We start from the raw sequence: 21,852 nt of genomic DNA on the forward strand, positions 1-21,852 counted from the left end.
CAGAGCCCGACGCAGGTTTTGAACTCACAAACCATGAGATCATGACCTGAGCCAAAGTCGGACGCCCAACCGACTGAGCCACCCAGGCACCCTGATGGTTCTTTAATTTTAAAGTTATTTAATTAGATACGTCTCAGTCTGACAATTTTGGATCACTTTTTCCTGAAATGTGTGTTGTCTTTCAGGATGTAGAATCGAGTTTTTATTTCAGGACATATTTTTATGTCTTTTTATAGACAAAGTGAAGAATACAGGAAAGTACAGTCACTGATACAATAAATGGCTACCACCCGGAATTGATCATTGTTAATGTTTTGACATATTTTCATTTTTTGATGAAGAGATAAACTGTCTTAAGTACAAGTTCTCTTTGTTTCTCATTCTCAGTTCATTTTTCCTCATCTGCTTCTTGCTCTGAGAAGCAACAACAGTCATGAGTTCATCATATGTCCTTCTAATTCATTTTGTAAACATATTTTGTAAATATCTATGCATTTGTTGAAAAAAGTTATTTTCTTTTCTTTAATGTTTATTTATTTTGAGAGAGAAAAAATGTGTGCATGCACACACAAGCCAGGGAGAGGCAGAAAGAGAGGGCGAGAGAGAATCCCAAGCAGGCTCTGCACTGACGTGGGGCTCAATCCCACAACTGTGAGATCATGACATGAGCTGAAACCAAGAGTCAGTTGCTTAACTGACTGAGCCACCCAGGCACTCCAAGAGTTTTTATTTTCATAGGTAGTATTCTTTACATTTTCTTCTACAACTTGCTTGTATTACTCAACATTTTCCTGAGATTTATCCTTGGTAAATCTATATGTAATATATTTCCATTTTTTAAACTGTTGTATACTATTGCATGTTTTGAATTTGCCACATTTTATGCAACTCTTTCCCTATAGATGGCCATTTAGATTGTTTCTATTTTTTGCTAACTCACATAGTAGCAGGGTATGTTTCTATGCACATGCACGTAAGAGTTTGTCAAGGATTTGTACATAGTAGTAAAATTGCTGGAGCATAGGAGTGCACACTTTGTTTTACTTGATACTCAAACTGCTCTTGAACATGATGGTATTACTTATACCTCTACTAACAATATCTGAGAGTTCTAGTTTCCTTATTCCCTTGATATTCTCCAACTTAAGTTTGTGATATTGCCCTTGATAAATTTTTACCAGTATGATGAAAGAGAAATGCTCTTGAAGTTGTTTTAATTTGCTTAGTAAGACTGAGCATTTTCCCGGAAATGCACTGTCCATTCAGAATTTCTGTTCTGTGAATTACCTTCTCATATTTTTAACCCATTCTTTCAGGTAAGGTTATTTGGCTTTTTCTTACTGACTTTTAGAATTTCTTTTTGTTAAAAAAATTTTTTTTTTTTTTTTTTATTTTAGAGAGAGAGAAAGTGCATGTGAGTGGAGTGGGGTGGGGAAAGGGAGAGAGAGAGAATCTTAAGCAGGCTCCATGCTGAATGTGGAGCCTGACCTGGGGCTCGATCCTGCAATCCTGGGATCATGACCTGAGTCAAAATGACCTCAGTCAACTGACTGAGCCACCCAGGTACCACTAGAACTTTTTTTAAACATATTCTGAGTATTAATCATTTTTCTATGATACGTGTTTTTGTCGTCTTTTCCAGACTCTCCCTTGCCTTTTACCATTGTGGTGCCTTCTCTCACCCAGTTTTTTGTTTTTTTTTTTTTATGTTTATTTATTTTTGAGAGAGAGAGAGAGACAGCACGAAATAGGGAGAGGCAGAGAGAAAGGGAGACAGAGGATTGGACCCTTAACCTACCGACTCACCCAGAGGTTCTTTTGTGTGTGTTTTGTTTTTGTTTTATTTTTTTATTATTTTTTAAAATTTTCTTTTTTATTTTTTAAAATTTACATCCAAATTAGTTAGCATATAGTGCAACAATGATTTCAGGAGTAGATTCCTTAGTGCCCCTTACCCATTTAGCCCATCCCCCCCTCCCACAACCCCTCCAGCAACCCTCAGTTTGTTCTCCATATTTATGAGTCTCTTCTGTTTTGTCCCCCTCCCTGTTTTTATATTATTTCTGTTTCCTTTCCCTTATTTTCATCTGTTTTGTCTCTTAAAGTCCTCCTATGAGTGAAGTCATATGATTTTTGTCTTTCTCTGACCAATTTCACTTAGCATAATACCCTCTAGTCCCACATAGTTGAAAGATTTCATTCTTTTTGATTGCCGAGTAATACTCCATTGTATATATATACCACATCTTCTTTATCCATTCATCCATCATTGGACATTTGGGCTCTTTCCGTACTTTTACAGTCTTCTCCTACAATCCATCTGAGCTTTAATTTTAAAATATGATGTATTAGGCCTTTTTTTCCACATGGAGTTTTCCCAGTACTGTTTCTTTGTCCATTTCTTCTCTATTAATTATAATGTCACCTCTGAAATATGCTAAGTCCTTATGTTTGCATGAATCTTGTTTCTGTCCTCTGTTTTTTTGTTACATTGATCTATTTACTTATTCCTAAGCCAATGCTATACTATTTTCCTTACTATGTAGCATTATATACCTTTAGATGTTTGGTTATTGTTGGTATATAGAAAAAGTATTAATTTGCATTATTGTATCATCTATCTAGCCAGTTCAATATACTCTTTTTTGTAGTAAGTTTTCAACAATTCTCTGAGTGTATTAGTCAACATAAATCTAATTATTTTAACAAAGCCTCAGTGAATAAAAACAATAGGGATTGTTTCTTGCACATGTCACAGTCCAGTGTGAGGTTATCCTGGGCCTCTGCTGCGTGCTGTCATTCAGCTATACAGCTCTATTTCATCTGTTGGCTGTGTCATCTCTTAGGACTCACCATTGCCTGGAAGTCCTCTGCTGAATCCTCTGAAGCCAGCCACTGAGAAAGAAAGGGGGAGATAGAAACACACGCACACACACACAAATGGATGAAGGATCTCTCAGGACGTTTTTAATGGACTGGTCTGGAAGTACCATTTGTGGCATCTATCACTTCTGATTAGCCAGAATTCAGTCACTCGGTTGCAAGGGAGTCTGGGAGATGTTTCTATGGACTTAAGAGGAAAAGGCAAACTATTTGCTGGATGTAATAATACCTTTCCAGTGTATATGTTCCCTTTTCCCTTTTCGTATTTTAATTCTACTTTATCAACCACAGTTTCCATATTTGTGTTGAACAATTGCTATAATTTTTTTCTTTCTGATATGATGGGACATTTTCAGGTGTTTCAAACTAAATGTGCCTATTTTTTTCTATCCCTAGCACTATGTATTGTATGTATGGATGTATATATTTTAAGCATGAGAGGCTTTTGAATTTTATATATTTTCAGCATCTTTCAAGGCAATTATTTTTTTCTCTTTTACTATTTTTTCTTCTATAAGAGTTATAGAAGAAAAATTCTATAAGAATTTATAATAGGGGCACTTGGGTGGCTCAGTTGGTTAAGCGTCCAACTCTTGATTTTGGCTGAGGTCATGATCTCATGAGCATGAGATCAAGCCCTGCGTTGGGCTCCATGCTGAGCATGGATCCTGCTTAAGATTCTCTGTCTCCCCCACTCATGCTCTCTCTCTGTCTCTCTGTCTCTCTCTCAAAATAAATAAATAAACATTTAAAAAAAGAATTTAAAAAACAAACAAAAAAAGAATTTATAGTAAAGATTTCCTCTTGCTGAACTATTTTTATGTTTCTGGATTGCATACTTGCTTCTGTGTATTATTCATTCAATATAGTGCTTGGTTCAGTTTTTAATATTTAAAGTTTTGCCTGTTATCTATGGGGGAGAATAGTCTGATATAAAGGCAGTGAAATAGATCAGTGGAACAACAGAGAAAGTACAGAAATATACCCATGTACACATGAGAACTTAGTATTTGATAAAGGTAGCTTTTCCAATCAGCAGCATGGAGAGATTTTTTTTAAAGTTAAGGATGGTATTTTTATAATACTGGATTTTGGAAAGTCTTTCTTAAAATGACATCAAGGCAAGACTCTATAATGGAAAACTGGGAGATTTGACTTCATAACATGTTTTCAAAAATTTTATCGAAAGCACTATAAATGAAGATGACATGTGACCATAAAAAATGATGATTTGATAGGGGCGCCTGGGTGGCGCAGTCGGTTAAGCGTCCGGCTTCAGCCAGGTCACGATCTCGCGGTCCGTGAGTTCGAGCCCCGCCTCAGGCTCTGGGCTGATGGCTCGGAGCCTGGAGCCTGTTTCCGATTCTGTGTCTCCCTCTCTCTCTGCCCCTCCCCCGTTCATGCTCTGTCTCTCTCTGTCCCAAAAATAAATTAAAAAAAAAAAAAAAAAATGATGATTTGAAAAAAGTGGCAATTTGAGGGAAAAAAATATTATAAAGCCTTAATGCCATAAATGTATAAATGACTTCTTTAAACCACTTAAAAGAAAATGCTAGTGCAATTAAAATATGTGTAAAGGATATGAATAAAGAATTCACCAAAGATGAAACCACAAAATACATAGTCAGTACATGTATTTTATATCAATATATAAAAATCCTCTTTTTTATAATCAGAAATTTGGAAATTATAAAATAATGAAGTACTCTTTCCTTACAGGGGCAAAGATTTTAGAATGATGTTAGGATAGATGAGTTTGATGACATGTACTTTATGTTCTGGTAGTAATGCAAATTGATAAGAATTATTTTGGAGGGCAGTTTGACAATGGATATTAATAGTTAAAATATGTATCTATATAGTGTTATTTAATTCTTCTTTTATAAATCTATATAAATATAAAATTGTGCAAAACAGACTGCTGTTTATTTGATTTGTAAGTGATTACTTTTTTAAAAAGTTGGTTATGGGGCGCCTGGGTGGCGCAGTCGGTTAAGCGTCCGACTTCAGCCAGGTCACGATCTCGCGGTCCGTGAGTTCGAGCCCCGCGTCACGCTCTGGGCTGATGGCTCGGAGCCTGGAGCCTGTTTCCGATTCTGTGTCTCCCTCTCTCTCTGCCCCTCCCCCGTTCATGCTCTGTCTCTCTCTGTCCCAAAAATAAATTAAAAAAAAAAAAAAAAAGTTGGTTATGAGGAATCATGAAAAATACACACGTGAGACATTTTATTTTAACTGTATAACATATATATAAATATTCATTAATTTTCTGATATAGTTATAAAGCCTTTATTTGAATATGATCTGTTGGAGTTTAGCACTGTCCTCCTTATATAAGCCACACTCGTGATGCACTATCTACAATATCTATTGCTCATTTTTTTTAAGCAAAGCATAACATTTCAAACCAATGTGAGTAAAGAATCTTTGTAGAGATTTTAACGTTTTTAATAGCCTTTCACAATTCTTTTCCACATGGAATACAAAAGCAAGTTTTTAAGTGACACACTTTTAGCCTATTTTTCTAAAAACTTTCAACTTAGTTTTCATTAAAAAACAACTTTCTTAGTCTTTCTCAGTCTGAGTTATTTCACTTAGCATAATTCCCTTTAGGTCCATATGTTTTCACTCATATCTGGAATCTAAAAAAAAAACAAATGAAACAAACTCAAAGTAGAATCAGAGAACTCAAGTAGAATGGAGAACAAACTGACATTTGCCAGAGGGAAGGAAATGGAAGGATGGGCAAAATGGGTGAAGGGGAGTGGGAGATACAGGCTTCCAGTTATGGAATGAGTAAGTCATGGGAGGGAATAAAACACACAGCATAGGGAATCCAGTCAGTGATATTATAGTAGCATTGTATGGTGACAGATAGTAAGTACACTTGTGGGGAGCATAGCATAAGGTATACAGAATTTGGATCACTGTGTTGTATACCTGAAACTAATGTAACATTGTATTTAAAAATTATTTTTCTCCAAATTTTTATTTAAATTCCAGTTAGTTAACAAACAGTGTAATATTAGTGTCAAGCGTAGAATTTAGTGATTAATCACATACATACAAACCCAGTGCTCATTACAAGTACCCTCCTTAATACCTATCACCTATTTAATCCATCCCTCTGCCCACCTCCCTCCAGTAACCATCAGTTTGTTCTCTGTAGTTAAGAGTCTGTTTCTTAGTTTGCTTCTCTGTTTTTTGCCCCTGCTATATTCATTTGTTTTTGTTTCTTAAATTCCACATGAGTGAAATCATATGGTCTGTATCTTTCTCTGACTGACTTATTTTGCTTAGCATAACACTCTACAGCTCCATCCACAGCATTGCAAATGGCAACATTTCATTCATTTTTTATGGCTGAGTAATAATCCATTGTATATATGTACCACATCTTTATCCATTCATCAGTCAATGGACATTTGGGATGTTTTCATAATTTGGCTATTGTTGGTACCTCTGCTGTAAACATCAGGGTGCATGTATCCCTTCACATCAGTATTTTTGTATCCTTTGGGTAAATTCCTAGTAGTGCAGTTGCTGATTTGTAGGGTAGTTCTATTTTTAACTTTTTGAGAAACCTTCATACTGTTTTCCATAGTGGCTGCAACAGTTTATATTACCACCAATAGTGTAAGAGCATTGCCCTTTCTCCCCATCTTTGTTAATACTTGTTTCCTGAGTTGTTCATTTTAGCCATTCTGACTAGTGTGAGGTGATATTGCAGTTTTGATTTGTATTTCCTTCATGATGAGTGATGATAAGCATCTTTTCATGTGTTAGTTGGCCATCTGTATGTCTTCTTTGGGAAAATGTCTATTTATGTCTTCTGCCCATCTCTTCACTGGATTATTTGATTTCTGGGTGTTGAGTTTGATAAGTTCTTTATATATTTTGGATACTAACCCTTTATTAGATACATCATTTGCAAATATCTTCTCCCATTTTGTAGGTTGCCTTTTAGTTAGTTTTGTTGATTGTTTCCTTCTCTGTGCAGAAGTTTTTTATTTTGATTAAGCCCAATAGTTTATTTTTGCTTTTGTTTTCCTTGCCTCAGGAGACATATCTAGTAAGAAGTGGCTATGGTCGATGTCTAAGAGGTTACTGCCTATATTCTCCTCTAGGATTTTGATGGTTTCAGGTTTCACATTTAACCAATATTGAATTTATTTTTGTGTATGGTAAAGAAACTAGTCCAGTTTCATTCTTTTGCATGTTGCTGTGAAGTTTCCCCAACACCATTTGTTGAAGAGACTGTCTTTTTCCATTAATATTCTTTCCTGCTTTGTTGAAGATGAATTGACCATATACTTGTGAGTTCATTTCTGGGTTTTCTATTCTGTTTCATTGATCTATGTATCTGTTTTTGTGCCAGTAACCATACTGTCTTGATTACAGCTTTATAATATAACTTGAAGTCTGGAATTGTGATGCCTCTAGCTTTGCTTTTTCTTTTTCAAGATTACTTTGGCTATTCGGGGTCTTTTGTGGTTCCATACAAATTTTAGGATTGTTTTTTCTAGCTCTGTGAAAAATGCTGTTGGTGTTTTGATATGGATTGCATTAAATGTGTAGATTGCTTTGGGTAATAATAGACATTTTAACAACATTTGTTATTCTTCTGTGGCTCCTGTAATATGAATGTTACTACTTTTGATGGAGTCACTGAGTTTTTTAAGTCTATTCTTTGATCCATAATTCTTTCTCTCTTTTGTTCAGCTTCATTATTTTCCATTATTCTATCTTTAATATCACTTATTTGTTCCTCTGCTTTTTCCATCCTTGTGGTCATTACATCTATTCTGTTTGGATCTCAGTTATTGTATTTTTCATTTCCCACTGATTGTTTTTTAACTCTTATATCTCTGTGGTAAGGGCCTCCCTGAAGTCTTCCATTTTTTTTCTCAAGCCCAGTAAGTATTCTTATGATTGTTTCTTTAAATTTTCCATCAGGCATATTACTTATGTCTGTTTCCATTAGATCTCTGGCTCTGACCTTGTTCTTTCTTTTGGGATGAATTCCTACACCTTGACATTCTGTCTCTGACTTCTTCTGTATGTTAGAAAAGCCTGTTATGTTTCCTGCTCCTGAGAGTAATGGCTTTATGAAGAAGAGCTCATATAGTGTCCAGGGCATGGCGCTTCAAGGAATGTCTCTGGTGTGTACTATGTGCCCTCTGTTGTTAAGTTTTTTGGCTGCTCTTTCAGGCCAGTCATCTGCAGAGGCTCTCCTTGCCTGCAGTGGGCAGTGTTTGGTCCTTGGCCAGAATGTAGTGAGTTTTAACTAGATGTGATTATGTACCTGAAACTATGTAACATTATGTGTCAGCTATACTCAAAAACATTTTTTTAAAATCTCTTTCAACACTCATTAAAATTTTTTCTGAAAAATGTTTATTTATTGCAACTACATGGATAGAACTAGAGGGTATTATGCTCAGCGAAATTAGAGAAAGACAAATATCACAGGACTTCACTCATATGAGGACTTTAAGACATAGAACAGATGAACATAAGGGAAGGGAAGCAAAAATAATATAAAAACAGGGATGGGGACAAAACATAAGAGATTCCTAAATATGGAGAACAAACAGGGTTGCTGGAGGGATTATGGGAGGGGGGATGGGTTAAATAGGTAAGGGGCATTAAGGAATCTACTCCTGAAATCATTGTTGCACTATATGCTAACTAATCTGGATGTAAATTTAAAAAATAAAGTAACAATAAGAAGATGTTTATTTCTGAGACAGAGAGAGCATGAGCAGGGAAGGGTCAGAGACAGGGGAAGACACAGAATCCTTAGCAGGCTCCAGGCTTGGAGCTGTCAGCACAGAGCCCAATGCAGGGCTCAAACTCACAAACCGTGAGATCATGACCTTAGCTGAAGTTGGACACCCAACCAACTGAGCCACCCATCCACCCCAACAGTATTTTAAGTTTTTTAAAATATATATTTTTTTATTTGAGTAAACTCCATCATCCTGAACACACTTAGTTGAAGGGAATCTTATGGAAAAAACACATGGAACGATTCCATATGTATCTGAATATGTATGAGAGGTGCAGCTAAGGACCAGCTAACATTTTCCCTTTTTTTTTTTTAAGTAATCTCTACACCCCATGTGGGGTTTGAACTTACAATCCCAAGATCAAGAGTCACATGCTCTACTGACTGAGCCAACCAGGCACCCTTTTCCTTTTTTCTTTTATTAAAAAAATTTTTTTAATGTTTATTTTTGAGAGAGAGAGAGACAGAGACAGAATGTGAGTGTGGGAGTGGCAGAGGGAGAAGGAGACTCAGAATCCGAAGTAGGTTCCAGGCTTAGAGCTGTCAGCACAGAGCCTGATGCAGGGCTGAAACCCAAGGACCGTAAGATCATGACCTGAGCTGAAATTGGATGCTTAACTGATTGAGCCACCCAGGCGCCCCTCCTTTTTTCTTTTAAATAGAAATAATATTTATTAGAAAATATTCAAGCAATTAACAAATGTATAAAGTAGAAAGTATACTCTCTCAAGATATCATCCAAAGACCACTCCTATTCATGGTTGGATCTGTATTTTTCTACAATGTCTCTTGCACAGATACACACACACACACACACACACACACACACAATTTTTATATGCATCTATTTTCAACTTGCTTAAAAAAACTTTTTTAACTTAAAACATTGTATTGATGAGGATGTGGAGAAAAAGCAACCCTAGTGTACTGCCAGTGGGAATGTAAACTGGTACAGCCACTGTGGAAAACAGTATAGAAGTTCCCCCCCAAATTAAAAGTAGAAATACCATATGTTACAATAATTCCACCAGTGAGTATTTACCTGAAGAAAATGAAAACACTAATTCAAAAAGATATATGCACCCATATATTTATTGCAGCATCATTTGTAATAGTCAAGATATAGAAGTAACCTAAGTGTCCATCAATAGACAAATGGAGAAGTAAGATATGGTGTATATATGCACAATGGAATATTACGAAACCATAAAAAGACACAATCTTGCCATTTGTGACAACACTGATGGGGGCATTATGCTAAGTGAAATAAGACTGAGAAAGACAAATACCATATGATTTTACTCAGAAGTGGAATCTAAAGAAACTAAAACAAAAAGCAGAATCAGACCTATAAATATGGAGAACAAACTTATGGTTGTGAGAGAGAAGTGGGGAAGGGGATGAACTACAGAGCTCTTTGCTCTGTTCTCTACATCCCATAAGCTTGCATGCTTCAGGTGTTTCTCTTGACATTTCCCTATAATATTAGAGAATTTTACACGTCACCCTGGTTGAGTCCTTTCCTAGGGATTTTAATGAAATGAAGGTATAAAATGCAATGCTTAGGTCATATTATTGGTCTGGAAACTTTTTTTCTTCAGAATTTTTTTTTTATATTATTGCTCATTTTTTGCCATGAATCCTTTAAAATAATTTCATAAATTCAGAAATAAAATCCTTGATTTTATAAAAATAAAATTCTGATTGAAACTGACCTGATACAAATTAAGTTGGGGTAAACAAGCATGTGTATCCATTTTTTTTTTCTTTTGGTACAGTTATATCTTACATTTTTATTTACTTAAATCTTCTTTGAAAAAATCTTTGAAATAATTTCATACCATTTTATGGGACCTTTTTGGTGTTTCTATATACCATGTTCCCTTCTCTCTTCCAGTCGCTTCTGTACCAATTGTAATCTCATTTCCTTTACTTCAAATTCTCTTGCATTGTCTTACCACTTGCAGTCTGGCTTCTACCCCTCTAATTTTGCTAAATCCAGGTATCTTTATTTTTCTACTTGTCAGCATACTGAGATGTATAAGATAGTTCTGCTATCCTTTTTCTCTGTCCAAAGTTCTGTTTCTCTCTCCCTTTAACCTACTCCTGTCCCTATTTTTCTGTCTTTTCCTCATTCAAACATAAGATCTTTGTCATGTTACTTTGGATCTCTATCCAGTGCTGTCTAGTAGAACATTCTGTGAGGATGGTTATGATCTGTGTTTGTGCTTTCCAGTATTGTAGCCACTAGCCATATTTGGCTGTTGAGCACTTGAAATATGACGAGGAATTACTGAAAAACTGAATTAAATTTTTTTTTATTTTAATGAATTTAAATATGTGTTGAATTGCCATATGTGGTTAGTGGCTACCATATTGGACAGCATAGCTCCATACAGGTTTTGTTTTTGCTTTTTGGTTTTATTTTTGGAGAGAGACAGAGCACAAGTAGGAGAGAGGGACAGAGAGAGAGAATCCCAGGTAGGCTCCATGCTCAGTGTGGAGCCTGATGCGGAGCTCAATCTTATCACCCTGGGATCATGACCTGAGCTGAAATCAAGAGTCAGATGCTCAACTGACTGAGCCACCTAGGTTCCCCTCTATATGGCTTTTTAAAGGTGAAGATCCAATCTCTAAGTCTATGGGTCATTGGTCAGTCAGGCTATTCATTGGAACATGAATTCTGGGCTTTAGCAGTAAACTTTCTCCTTAAGATTTCTCCTTAGGTCCTGTCCTTTTTTCCCCAGATTTCCTACTAGAATCTTCTAGGTTTCATGCCAGGAGATTACTTACTTCATCAGGATATCTACCAGTTTGTCTACTGCTCATCAGCTCAGCATGTGAGAGACTCTACAGTCTAGTAAGAAAGAACTTTTCCTCTTCCAACAATAAATAACAATGCTTAATACTTTTTGTGCAGTTCTGATTGGATTCCAAAGTTGATCATTCTTTGATTTTTAATTTCATCCATTTGTAGATTATAATTAGTTGGAAATCACACATCTCTAATTGAAATCACACATCTCTAATTGCCTAGATATATTTTTAACCCCAAAGGGTTTACTTCTCTCATTCTGTGTCTTGCCACTTGACCATCAGTCTATTTCATAATCCCTTTTCAGACATAATGGTGTACGTATAAGAATAACTGAATGAGGGGCGCCTGGGTGGCGCAGTCAGTTAAGCGTCCGACTTCAGCCAGGTCACGATCTCGCGGTCCGTGAGTTCGAGCCCCGCGTCAGGCTCTGGGCTGATGGCTCGGAGCCCGGAGCCTGTTTCCGATTCTGTGTCTCCCTCTCTCTCTGCCCCTCCCCCGTTCATGCTCTGTCTCTCTCTGTCCCAAAAATAAATAAAAAAATGTTGAAAAAAAAAAATTTAAAAAAGAATAACTGAATGAATACATATTAATTTGTTTCATTGTGTGATAAGTGTCACTGAATACCTATAATGAACCAGATACTCCTAGATATTTTCTAAATTTATTATCCTTTATTCTTATACCATACTAGTAAGGTCACCTCATTTTGCCTGCTGTGAAACTGAGGCTTAAGAGGTGGGTTAATCAATTTGTTAAAGGTAGAATAACTAGCTAGCTAGATGCAGAAGTAGGATTAAACTCGCCTATGACCCCAAACCCTATGTTGTTTCCATTGTGACACATGGATGCCCATTTGGCTCTCTCCCAATTTACCTGAATCCATAACTTCCCTTTTCCCCTCAATCACTGATATGAGTGAGTTGTCTTCTCTCTTTTGCTGAATGTCACCATAATATCTTAATACCACTGATTTCTAAGTATTTCTCTACTCCAAGCATAATGAATATGTCTTCCTTCATACTTACTTCTTGCTGTATACTTTCCCTAGGCTATACTCTATACTTTCCCCTGGAGTGCCCTATATGGAGTTCCTTCCCCTATAGTATTCATTTGCCTAAGTACAGAATATCTTTTTTTTTTTTTTTCCACAAAAAAGCTTGGAGCTCTAGGCATCTGGTTGGAGCTCTAGGCATCTGATGTTGGAAAATGTTTGTAGTCTTCTCCCATCAGTCTTCTTTTACTCAGCATTACAGTAGGTATTGTGTAAAGCTTCTGGAATAGAGAATAGGTTTATTCCTGGTAAGAGGAAATGTAGTGACCCTAGGTGATGAATATAGGAAAGGAGGTTCTAGGAGAGTTGGTGAGGGAACAGAATGAGTTTCTGCCAAAAAAAAAAAAAAAAAAAAAAAGAAAGAAAGAAAGAAAGAAAGAAAGAAAGAAAGAAAGAAAGAAAGAAAGAAAAGAACAACAGTGTAGACCTAACAGAGGATAAGTGAACAAATTCCTCTCAGGCCTTGGTTGAGATAGAGCCCCAAGTATGAGAAAATCTGTGGCTGTGCATAGGAGGGATAGGTAGGGATTGGGCTTTCCTTGAGTGGAGGCTGTATTGGAAAGAAGAAAGATACAGATGCATAATGTGTTCTTTGCTTTTTAATTTGTGCTGACCTGGGCTGGAAGCAGCTTTTCTTTCAATAGATGGGATGCGGTTCTGGAAAAGATTATATCTAATTAACTAAAAAAAAAAAAAAAAGCTAACATGTACAGTTCTAAAATAATCCCTGTGAATATCAAAACATGAAAGTGACTGTTAATAAAATAATCACTGCATTTTGGAAGCTTGATCATAGCCTTGAAAATAAAGCTCAGATTCTCCAGGAATTATTCCTCAACAAAACTAGTGAGTTTTGATCCCTCTTTTCTGACACTTATACTACTAATAATCTGTATCATATTAGCTAGTCCTTCATTATGTGTCATGTTGAATTTTTGTATGCACAAGTTTCACCTCCTTAGAGTTTAAAAAAGGGAGAAGGACCTGTGTGTGTCTCAGACTTTTTTTCCTCTACTGGATGCTGGGCACATAGTAGTAGATTCTGTACAGTTGAATATATTGGCTGATTATTGTGTGTGACATGAAAAGGACTTTCTCAGGGCTCCTGGGTGACTCAGTTGATTGAACATCCAACTTCAGCTCAGGCCATGATCTCACGGTTCATAAGTTCGAGCCCTGCGTCGGGCTCTGTGCTGGCAGCTCAGAGTCTGGAGCCTGCTTTGGATTCTGTGTCTCCCTCTCTCTCTCTGCCTCTCCCCTGCTCATGCTCTGTCTCTCTCAAAAATGGGTAAACTTTAAAAAAAAAAAAAAAGAAAAGGACTTTTTCATTTTCCTTTTTTTAATGTTTATTTATTTTTGATATATATATAGAGAGACAGACAGAGCACAAGCAGGGGAGGGGCAGAGAGAGAGGGAGACACAGAATATGAAGCAGGCTCCAGGCTCTGAGCTGTCAGCACAGAGCCCTGACACGGGGTTTGAACTCAAGAACTGCGAGATCATGACCTGAGCTGAAGTCAGATGCTAAGTCACCCAGGCACCCCTCCTTTTTTTTTAAGATTTTATTTTTAAGTAATCTCCACACCCAACATAGGGCTCAGACATACAACACCGAGATCAAGAGTTGCATGCTCCATGCTCCACCAACTTAGCCAGCCAGGCTCCCCTCATTTGCCTTTTTTTGTTGAGGTCATCTTTTAAAAACAGTTTTCTTTCCATCTTGTCTCAACCAACATCCTCTCCTGAAAATATCAAGTGTCTGTTCTGTAGGTAGCATTTTTCTCTCAATGATGAGAAAAGCTGACCTCCAGATTTATTCTAGACACCTAAAAAAAAAACAAACCCAAAACCATGATAATTTTTTTCTGGTCCTTGATAAAATCTTAGAAGTTGTTGAGCTTTTTGTTAGCATTCATTCATTCATTCATTCAACAAAATGCTACCATTGTCCTAGGCACTAAATGCAGCAATAAGAAGAAAAAGAAGTAAACGTTAGTCACTGACTCATGGAGCTTTTAGTCTTATGAATAGGACTAGATAGTGAATAGGACTTGAGACTTCAAGGCAGGGAAACTGATTATGATCTAATCAGTTGTTTTCAATTTCTTATTTTCTCAGCCTTTACCTTTGTCTGCATCTAAGTACCCTACATTTTATCTGTATATAAATGTGCTTTGTGCCCTACGTTTCCTCTATCACCTCCTCACCATCACCAACACATATATCTTCCTTTATCAGCTCTCTTCGTTCTTCTTTCTTTGTGTTTTGTTCATATTGCATGGCCATATTTGAAAGGTGTCAAAACCACGTACTTTCTCCCCTCCATCCCCCCCCAAATAAATTCTTATTTCTTCTGTAACAGTTTTCTCCTTGCAAAGGAAAAAAAAAGGACACATTTGCTTTCTTGATATTTTTCAGACTGGGAGTCTTGGTATGAAATCAAGGAATTACCTCCAAAATGGTACATTGATGAAGAGGAAATATCCCAGGGCATGGTAATGGAAAGACTTACAAGTTATAACCTTGAATATTCCAGTTTCAGAGAAGCCTGGAAATACGAGGGTGAATTTGAGCGGCATCAACAAAATCAGGAGAGGCATTTCAGGCAAGTGACAACTCTTAGGGAAATCTCTGCTGTGAAAAGAGACAATAAATATAACAATTCCGAGAGAAGTGTTCTCTTGAAGTCAGTACTTTCAACACAAGAGAGAGTTCCCACAGTAGAGCAAATGCATAAATTTGATATTTATGATAAAATGTTTCCCCCACATTCCATCCTAATTGAACATAAAAGATTACCTGCTGAGAAAGAATCTTTGATAGATAATGAATGTGAAGAATTCAACCAGAATACATACCTTAGTAAAGATATAGGAAGTCCTCCTGGGGAGAAACCTTATGAAAGTAATGATTTTTCAAATCTCTTAAGTTTCCATTCATTACTTACTCAACATCAGACGACTCATTTTGGAAAATTACCACATGGATTCAATGAATGTGATGATGCCTTTAGCTGTTACTCATTCTTTACTCAACCTCAGAGAATTCACAGTGGAGAGAAACCATACACATGCAATGACTGTGGAAAAGCCTTTAGCCATGACTTCTTTCTCAGTGAACATCAAAGAACTCATATTGGAGAGAAACCCTATGAGTGTAAGGAATGTAACAAAGCTTTCAGACAGAGTGCACACCTTGCTCAACATCAGAGAATCCACACCGGAGAGAAACCCTTTGCATGCAATGAATGTGGGAAGGCCTTTAGCCGTTATGCCTTCCTTGTTGAACATCAGAGAATTCACACAGGGGAGAAACCATATGAATGTAAGGAATGTAACAAAGCCTTCAGACAGAGCGCACACCTCAATCAACATCAGAGAATTCACACTGGAGAGAAACCCTATGAATGTAATCAATGTGGAAAAGCCTTCAGCAGACGCATTGCCCTTACTCTGCATCAAAGGATTCATACAGGAGAGAAACCCTTTAAATGTAACGAATGTGGGAAGACTTTTGGCTATCGCTCACACCTTAATCAACATCAGAGAATTCATACAGGTGAAAAGCCCTATGAATGCATCAAATGTGGGAAGTTTTTTAGGACTGACTCACAACTTAATCGACATCATAGAATACATACTGGAGAGAGACCTTTTGAATGCAGTAAATGTGGGAAAGCCTTCAGTGATGCTTTAGTTCTAATTCATCATAAGAGAAGTCATGCAGGAGAGAAACCCTATGAATGTAACAAATGTGGAAAGGCCTTCAGTTGTGGCTCATACCTTAATCAACATCAGAGAATTCATACTGGAGAGAAACCCTATGAATGTAATGAATGTGGGAAGGCTTTCCATCAGATCTTGTCCCTTAGGCTACACCAGAGAATTCATGCTGGAGACAAACCCTATAACTGCAGTGAATGTGGGACTAATTTTAGCTGTGCCTCAGCCCTTAGACGACATCAGAAAATTCATAATAAAGAAACTCTCTGATTATAACAAGTATAAGGAAGAAAACAGTCACCACTCAGTCCTTACTAAATAAATATCAGTCAATTAATTCTTTGGTTAATGATTCTATGAATGTAGTAAATATGGAAAAAGCCTTCAGTTTATGAGCATCCCTTATTTGAAATAGCCTGAATAGTAGACATCTGTTACTTTTGGATCTGTTCTATGCCCTGTTTGAAATTTACCTCACCCTCATTGTGTATCATTCTGATGAAACTATTAATCAGGGAAAGCAGTGGATTGGTCATGGGCTGGCCACAAGCTAGTTAATAAGGGATTGGAAGATGGCCTTGTCTGGACCACTAGAACCCTATAACAGGGTATTGTTATGGATAGTCAGAGAAGATAATGTTTTTCCTGGAATTGCAAGCTGCAAGGACTTTTTTTCCAGGTTAAAAACTCACCAGTAGCCTTTTTGCCACCACATGAGGAAAGCCTTCCCAGGATCAGTCCAACACAGAGAGACAGAAATCTGATGACATTGTTTTATCTTCTCAATTCAATCATGCCTGAAGTCTATACCATCTTTTACTTTTTCATTTTTGTGATACAATAAATTTCCTTTTTTTGCTTAAGTTAATTTGAATTGGATTTTTGCCTCTTGGAATTATAGTACTGATTCACGCACCCTGTATTTGCTACATGTGAGAAAGCCTTAATATTTTATATGGTGTAATTATCCTGAGAAACCTTTTGCTGAAACAAGTTTATGGAAGTTCAATATACAGCCTTCACAAAGCTGAGAGAATTTTTACATTTTATTTGTTGATAAAAGTTAGTATTTATTAGACTGCTTCATAATAAGGATAGTTTTTTTAAAAATTCACTTAGTAAAACTCCTTAACAGGCTTTCCCATAAGGAATTAAAATCATCTGTGGTAATGACTCACCGTAGGCCTTTAAAGAAAGAATGACAAGCTGAGAGAAAAGTTCATGAATGGCTCTTCATCTTAAAGGAATTATTTGATTTTCTGTTTACAGTATGGATTTAAATATACTGTGTAATAGAATATAACAGAATTGTAAATGAGGTCTTCTTTTGTGGGTAGATTATAATTTTGGTTTAAGAAATTTTTATCTTGTTTGGAACTAGAGATTCAGACAGACATTACTGGCAGAAAGGATGAGACATTTTCAACTCATGGCGAAGGTAAAACAGTTGGAGCGTAAAATTTTGAGGGCATAAATTATTACCATTCTTCAGAGTAATAAGGCATATGAGGGTATAGGGCAGTATATTCCTATTTTATTTGAGTGGATGTAGGGAAGTCAACTTTGATGATATGGTAATGGGGCCACCTTGAACAGTTAGAACCATTAGAATTTTGGACATTGTCTGGACAGCATCTATGAAAACAACAGAACAAAGGAATTATGAAAGAATAAAGGATTTATATATGCACATGGAGTGAAACAATGACTACTACTCTTAAAAGTTCTTTATTAGTCAACTTATTCTTATATCTAATACAAATCTGAAAATTTCCCAAATATTAAGACAAATGGCCTTGAAACAACTTAAACCATAGATTTAGTATGATTTAATACTTCAAACCTTGAACAGAAAAAAATGATTATAAAACGCTGCCAAACATACCACATCTAACCTAAAATGTCAAAATCATATGCTAAAAATCCATGTCACTTCTTTATTCTTTCTTATATTTCCTAGGTGTATAGAAATACTTATTTTAATACTTTCTAAGAGTTGAGTAATAACTTATTTTGGAACACTCCCCAAGGTTACAGTAAACTTAACAGGCCTAAAGGAAAAAGAATAATGACTCAGACCAAAGAAGAGTTTGAGTTATTCACTAACTGATTCTGATCTAAGTATGGCACCTGATTTCTTCCTCTGATTGATTGTTTTTTCAATTAAACTTCACTTGTAATGTTGTAAAATCTTTTACACCCATGCCTTTAGCATAGGTGTTTGTACTTATATCTGGTGTTTTACCTCACAGTGAGGTATTAAATTTTATTTATCTGCAACTATACAACCCACTGTCTTATTGTGATATAGTGACTTGATCTTTTAGCATTATTAAAAACTTATGCATTATTGGGATGCCTGGGTGGCTCAGTTAAGTGTCTGACTTCGGCCTGGGTCATGATCTCATGGTTTATGGGTTCAAGCCCTGTGTCGGGCTCTGTGCTGACAGCTTGGAGCCTGGAGCCTGCTTCAGATTCTGTGTCTCCCTCTCTCTCTGCCCCTCCCTTCCTCATGATCTGTCTCTCTCTGTCTCTCAAAAATAAATAAACGTTGAAAAAAATAAAAAAAATTATGCATTATTAGTATCTTAGAGTTATTAGGATCATCTAGAGATTTCTTGTCCAAAGAGATGTGGTTTGAGTTTGTTCAGTGAATTCTCTTTAGAACATGGACTAATTGATTTAAACACAATGGCAAAACCCTTTCCACATGGTTATTCGATATGATCAATGGTGATGGAACTATTGGATTCCTTTTTTAATCTGGTTATTATGCTGAACATATCTTTCTGCCTTGTTGGTTTATGCAATTTTTGCTTCTCATATTTAAAAGTTTTCTTTTATTTACTCTTGATTAAACAGGAGGGGTGTGTGCCTGTGTGTGTGTTTTATTGAAAAACTTTGTATAGAGTACCTACTGTGTGCCAGGCTTTGTTCTAACCTAGGCATTGGAGATACAGTAGTGAACTACACGGACAAAAATCACTGCTTTTTTATAGAGCTAATTTCTAGTGAGGAAGACCAACAATAAATAAATATATATATATATATATATATATATGAAAAAATATAGTATGTAAGAGAGAAAATTCTAAGGAGAAGAAGATGAAAGAAGAGGTAGGGGACTGGGTTGATATTTTAGATTGTATGGCCAGGGAAGGAAGCCACCTTTGAAGTTGACTTTTGATTAAAGACCTGGGAAAGGTAAGAGATCTGTCTACCTATACTGTGTACACACACACACACAGAGTTATATGCCTATTGGAAAGATAATCCATATAGATATATTTATATATATGTAATCCATGTGTGTAAATATTACACTTTATACTTACCAAATTCATTCTCATATTTTATTATGCCTCTGTATTTGCATTATTGCATTTTAACATTTTTCTTTTTAGTTTCATGCATTCATGGTCTTTTAAAATCCTAATACATTTCAATTGATTATGTATATTTTTTGATGCTCATTGTCAGAATGAACCATTGGGAGGCACTTTAGGCTAACTCTTTGCTCCCTTCAGCACTGCTCTGACATTGTTGCAAGCATCCTTACTTTCTGGCAATAATAGGATGTTCCAGGCCCATCATCATTGTTTCCTGCCTAAAGTCATGAAGTTAGCTACCTTGCAAGGAATTTAAGGAGGGAGAAAACAAGCATGCATTCCAAAGGGGATATGAAATCAGAAAGATAAATTTCCCTCTTTTTTAAAAATTTAAATCCAAGTTAACATATAGTGTAATAATGATTTTGGGAATAGAATTTGGTGATTCATCACTTACATTTAACACCCAGTGCTCATCCCGACAAGTGTCCTTAATACCCTTCGCCCATTCAGCCCATCCCCCCCACCCAACACCCCACTAGTAACCCTTAGTTTGTTCTCTGTATTTAAGGGTCTCATGGTTTGTCTCCCTCTCTATTTTTATCTTATTTTTGCTTCTCTTCCCTTATGTTCATCTGTTTTGTATTTTAAAGTCCTCATATGAGTGAAATCATATGATATTTGTCTTTCTCTGGACTGATTTATTTCTCTCAACATAATACACTCTAGTTCCATCCACGTTGTTGCAAATGGCAAGATTTCATTCTTGATTGCGGAGTGATACTCCATTATATATATATATATATATATATATATATATATATATATATATATATACACACACACACACACACACACACACACACCACATCTTTATCCATTCACATGTCAATGGATATTTGGCTCTTTCTAAATTTTGGCTATTGTCGATAGCGCTGCTATAAACATTGGGATGCATGTGCCCCTTTTGAATCAGCACTCCTGTATCCTTTGGATAAATATCTAGTAGTGCAATTGCTGGGTCATTCTGTTTTTAATTTTTTGAGGAACCTCCATACTGTTTTCCAGAGTGGCTGCACCAGTTTGCATTCCCATCAGCAGCGCAAAAGGGTTCCTCTTTCTCTGCATCCTCACCAACATCTGTTGTTGCCTGAGTTGTTAATTTTAGTCATTCTGACAGGTGTGAAGTGATATCTCGTGGTTCTGATTTGTATTTCCCTAATGATGAGTGATGTTGAGCATCTATTCATGTGTCTGTTAGCCATCTGGATGTCGTTTCTCCCCTTATGAAAGGAAATAATGTTCTTCAGTTAAAGGTATTGCTAGCTAGACTTGGGGACCTAAGAAAGAGTGTAAAGTAAGATTGCATTTGCCATACGTACTGTATCTTCTATCATTCCTGTTGCCCAACAAGAAAAATCCCAATTTCATGGTAGAACTTACTTTAAATAAGTATATACTAAGCTCACACTAATAAGAACTATGTATTAATTACCTTTTATAAAACTTGAAGTTGTTTCAGAATTTTTGAAACACTGTTTTAAGTTTAAAATTACCAATTTAAAATTAATGATAATTTAAAATTACCTCAACTGTTGTAAATGAGTCAAAAGGAAATGTGGCTAAGCTTCTTCAGGTGTGTTATGATTCCACTTGTTCTCTTCTGCACACAGACGTTTTCCATCCTTTTCTAAAGTTTTCCAGATCTCTCTTCCTGAGCAAACACAATACAAAACTTTGATATATACGTAAATTTCCCACAGAGTCCTGTACCTTTTTGTAGTTACTATATTTGTATGCTAGGACTTTGCGTGAATTTAGGGCAAAATTGCTGTCATTATGATAGGGCCTCTTTTAGAGACAGCTGGAAAAATGTTTCCTTTTTTGAATATAATTTCATATTGATTTTGAGTTCCTACCTAGCATGTTAATTTGCTGTATCCTACTAAGATTTTCTACTTTGTCCATAAAGCTCAAAAGAGAGACAATGGGTTATATGGTGGAGAAAAGCAGATTCCTTGAGGCCATGAGGTGAGGATATATTAGTGACAGAGAACTGACTGGTCAGCTTTCTTAAAGGCACTTGCATGATCATTCATCACATATTCTTCCAGAAAAGATCTGCTCTTTTGTTTATTGGCACAAGTAGAGGTGTTGGAGTTAGACCTTCATATGGATGTCAACTCTTTTAGGAAAAACTAAAAAGTGATTATTCTTTCTTTCTTTCTTTCTTTCTTTCTTTCTTTCTTTCTTTCTTTCTT

General features: G+C 36.2%; 1 protein-coding gene across 3 annotated transcripts in view; it reads left to right on the forward strand.

The window, feature by feature from the left end:
- Positions 1 to 17,125, forward strand: part of ZNF527 (zinc finger protein 527) — a 31,444-nt gene extending 14,319 nt beyond the window's left edge. For 2 of the 3 annotated variants that reach the window (XM_058709396.1, XM_058709397.1), the window contains one exon: positions 14,959 to 17,125. In XM_058709396.1, coding sequence (XP_058565379.1) covers positions 14,959 to 16,532 — 1,574 coding nt within the window. In that variant the 3' untranslated portion in view covers positions 16,533 to 17,125. Of the gene's footprint in view, positions 1 to 11,426; positions 11,532 to 14,958 lie in introns of those variants that run through there. The other variant, XM_058709398.1, reaches the window with a different exon arrangement.
- Positions 17,126 to 21,852: the final 4,727 nt, after the last annotated feature.

Source organism: Neofelis nebulosa, chromosome 17 (assembly GCF_028018385.1).
Source record: "Neofelis nebulosa isolate mNeoNeb1 chromosome 17, mNeoNeb1.pri, whole genome shotgun sequence".
NCBI classification, from domain to species: Eukaryota; Metazoa; Chordata; class Mammalia; order Carnivora; family Felidae; genus Neofelis; species Neofelis nebulosa.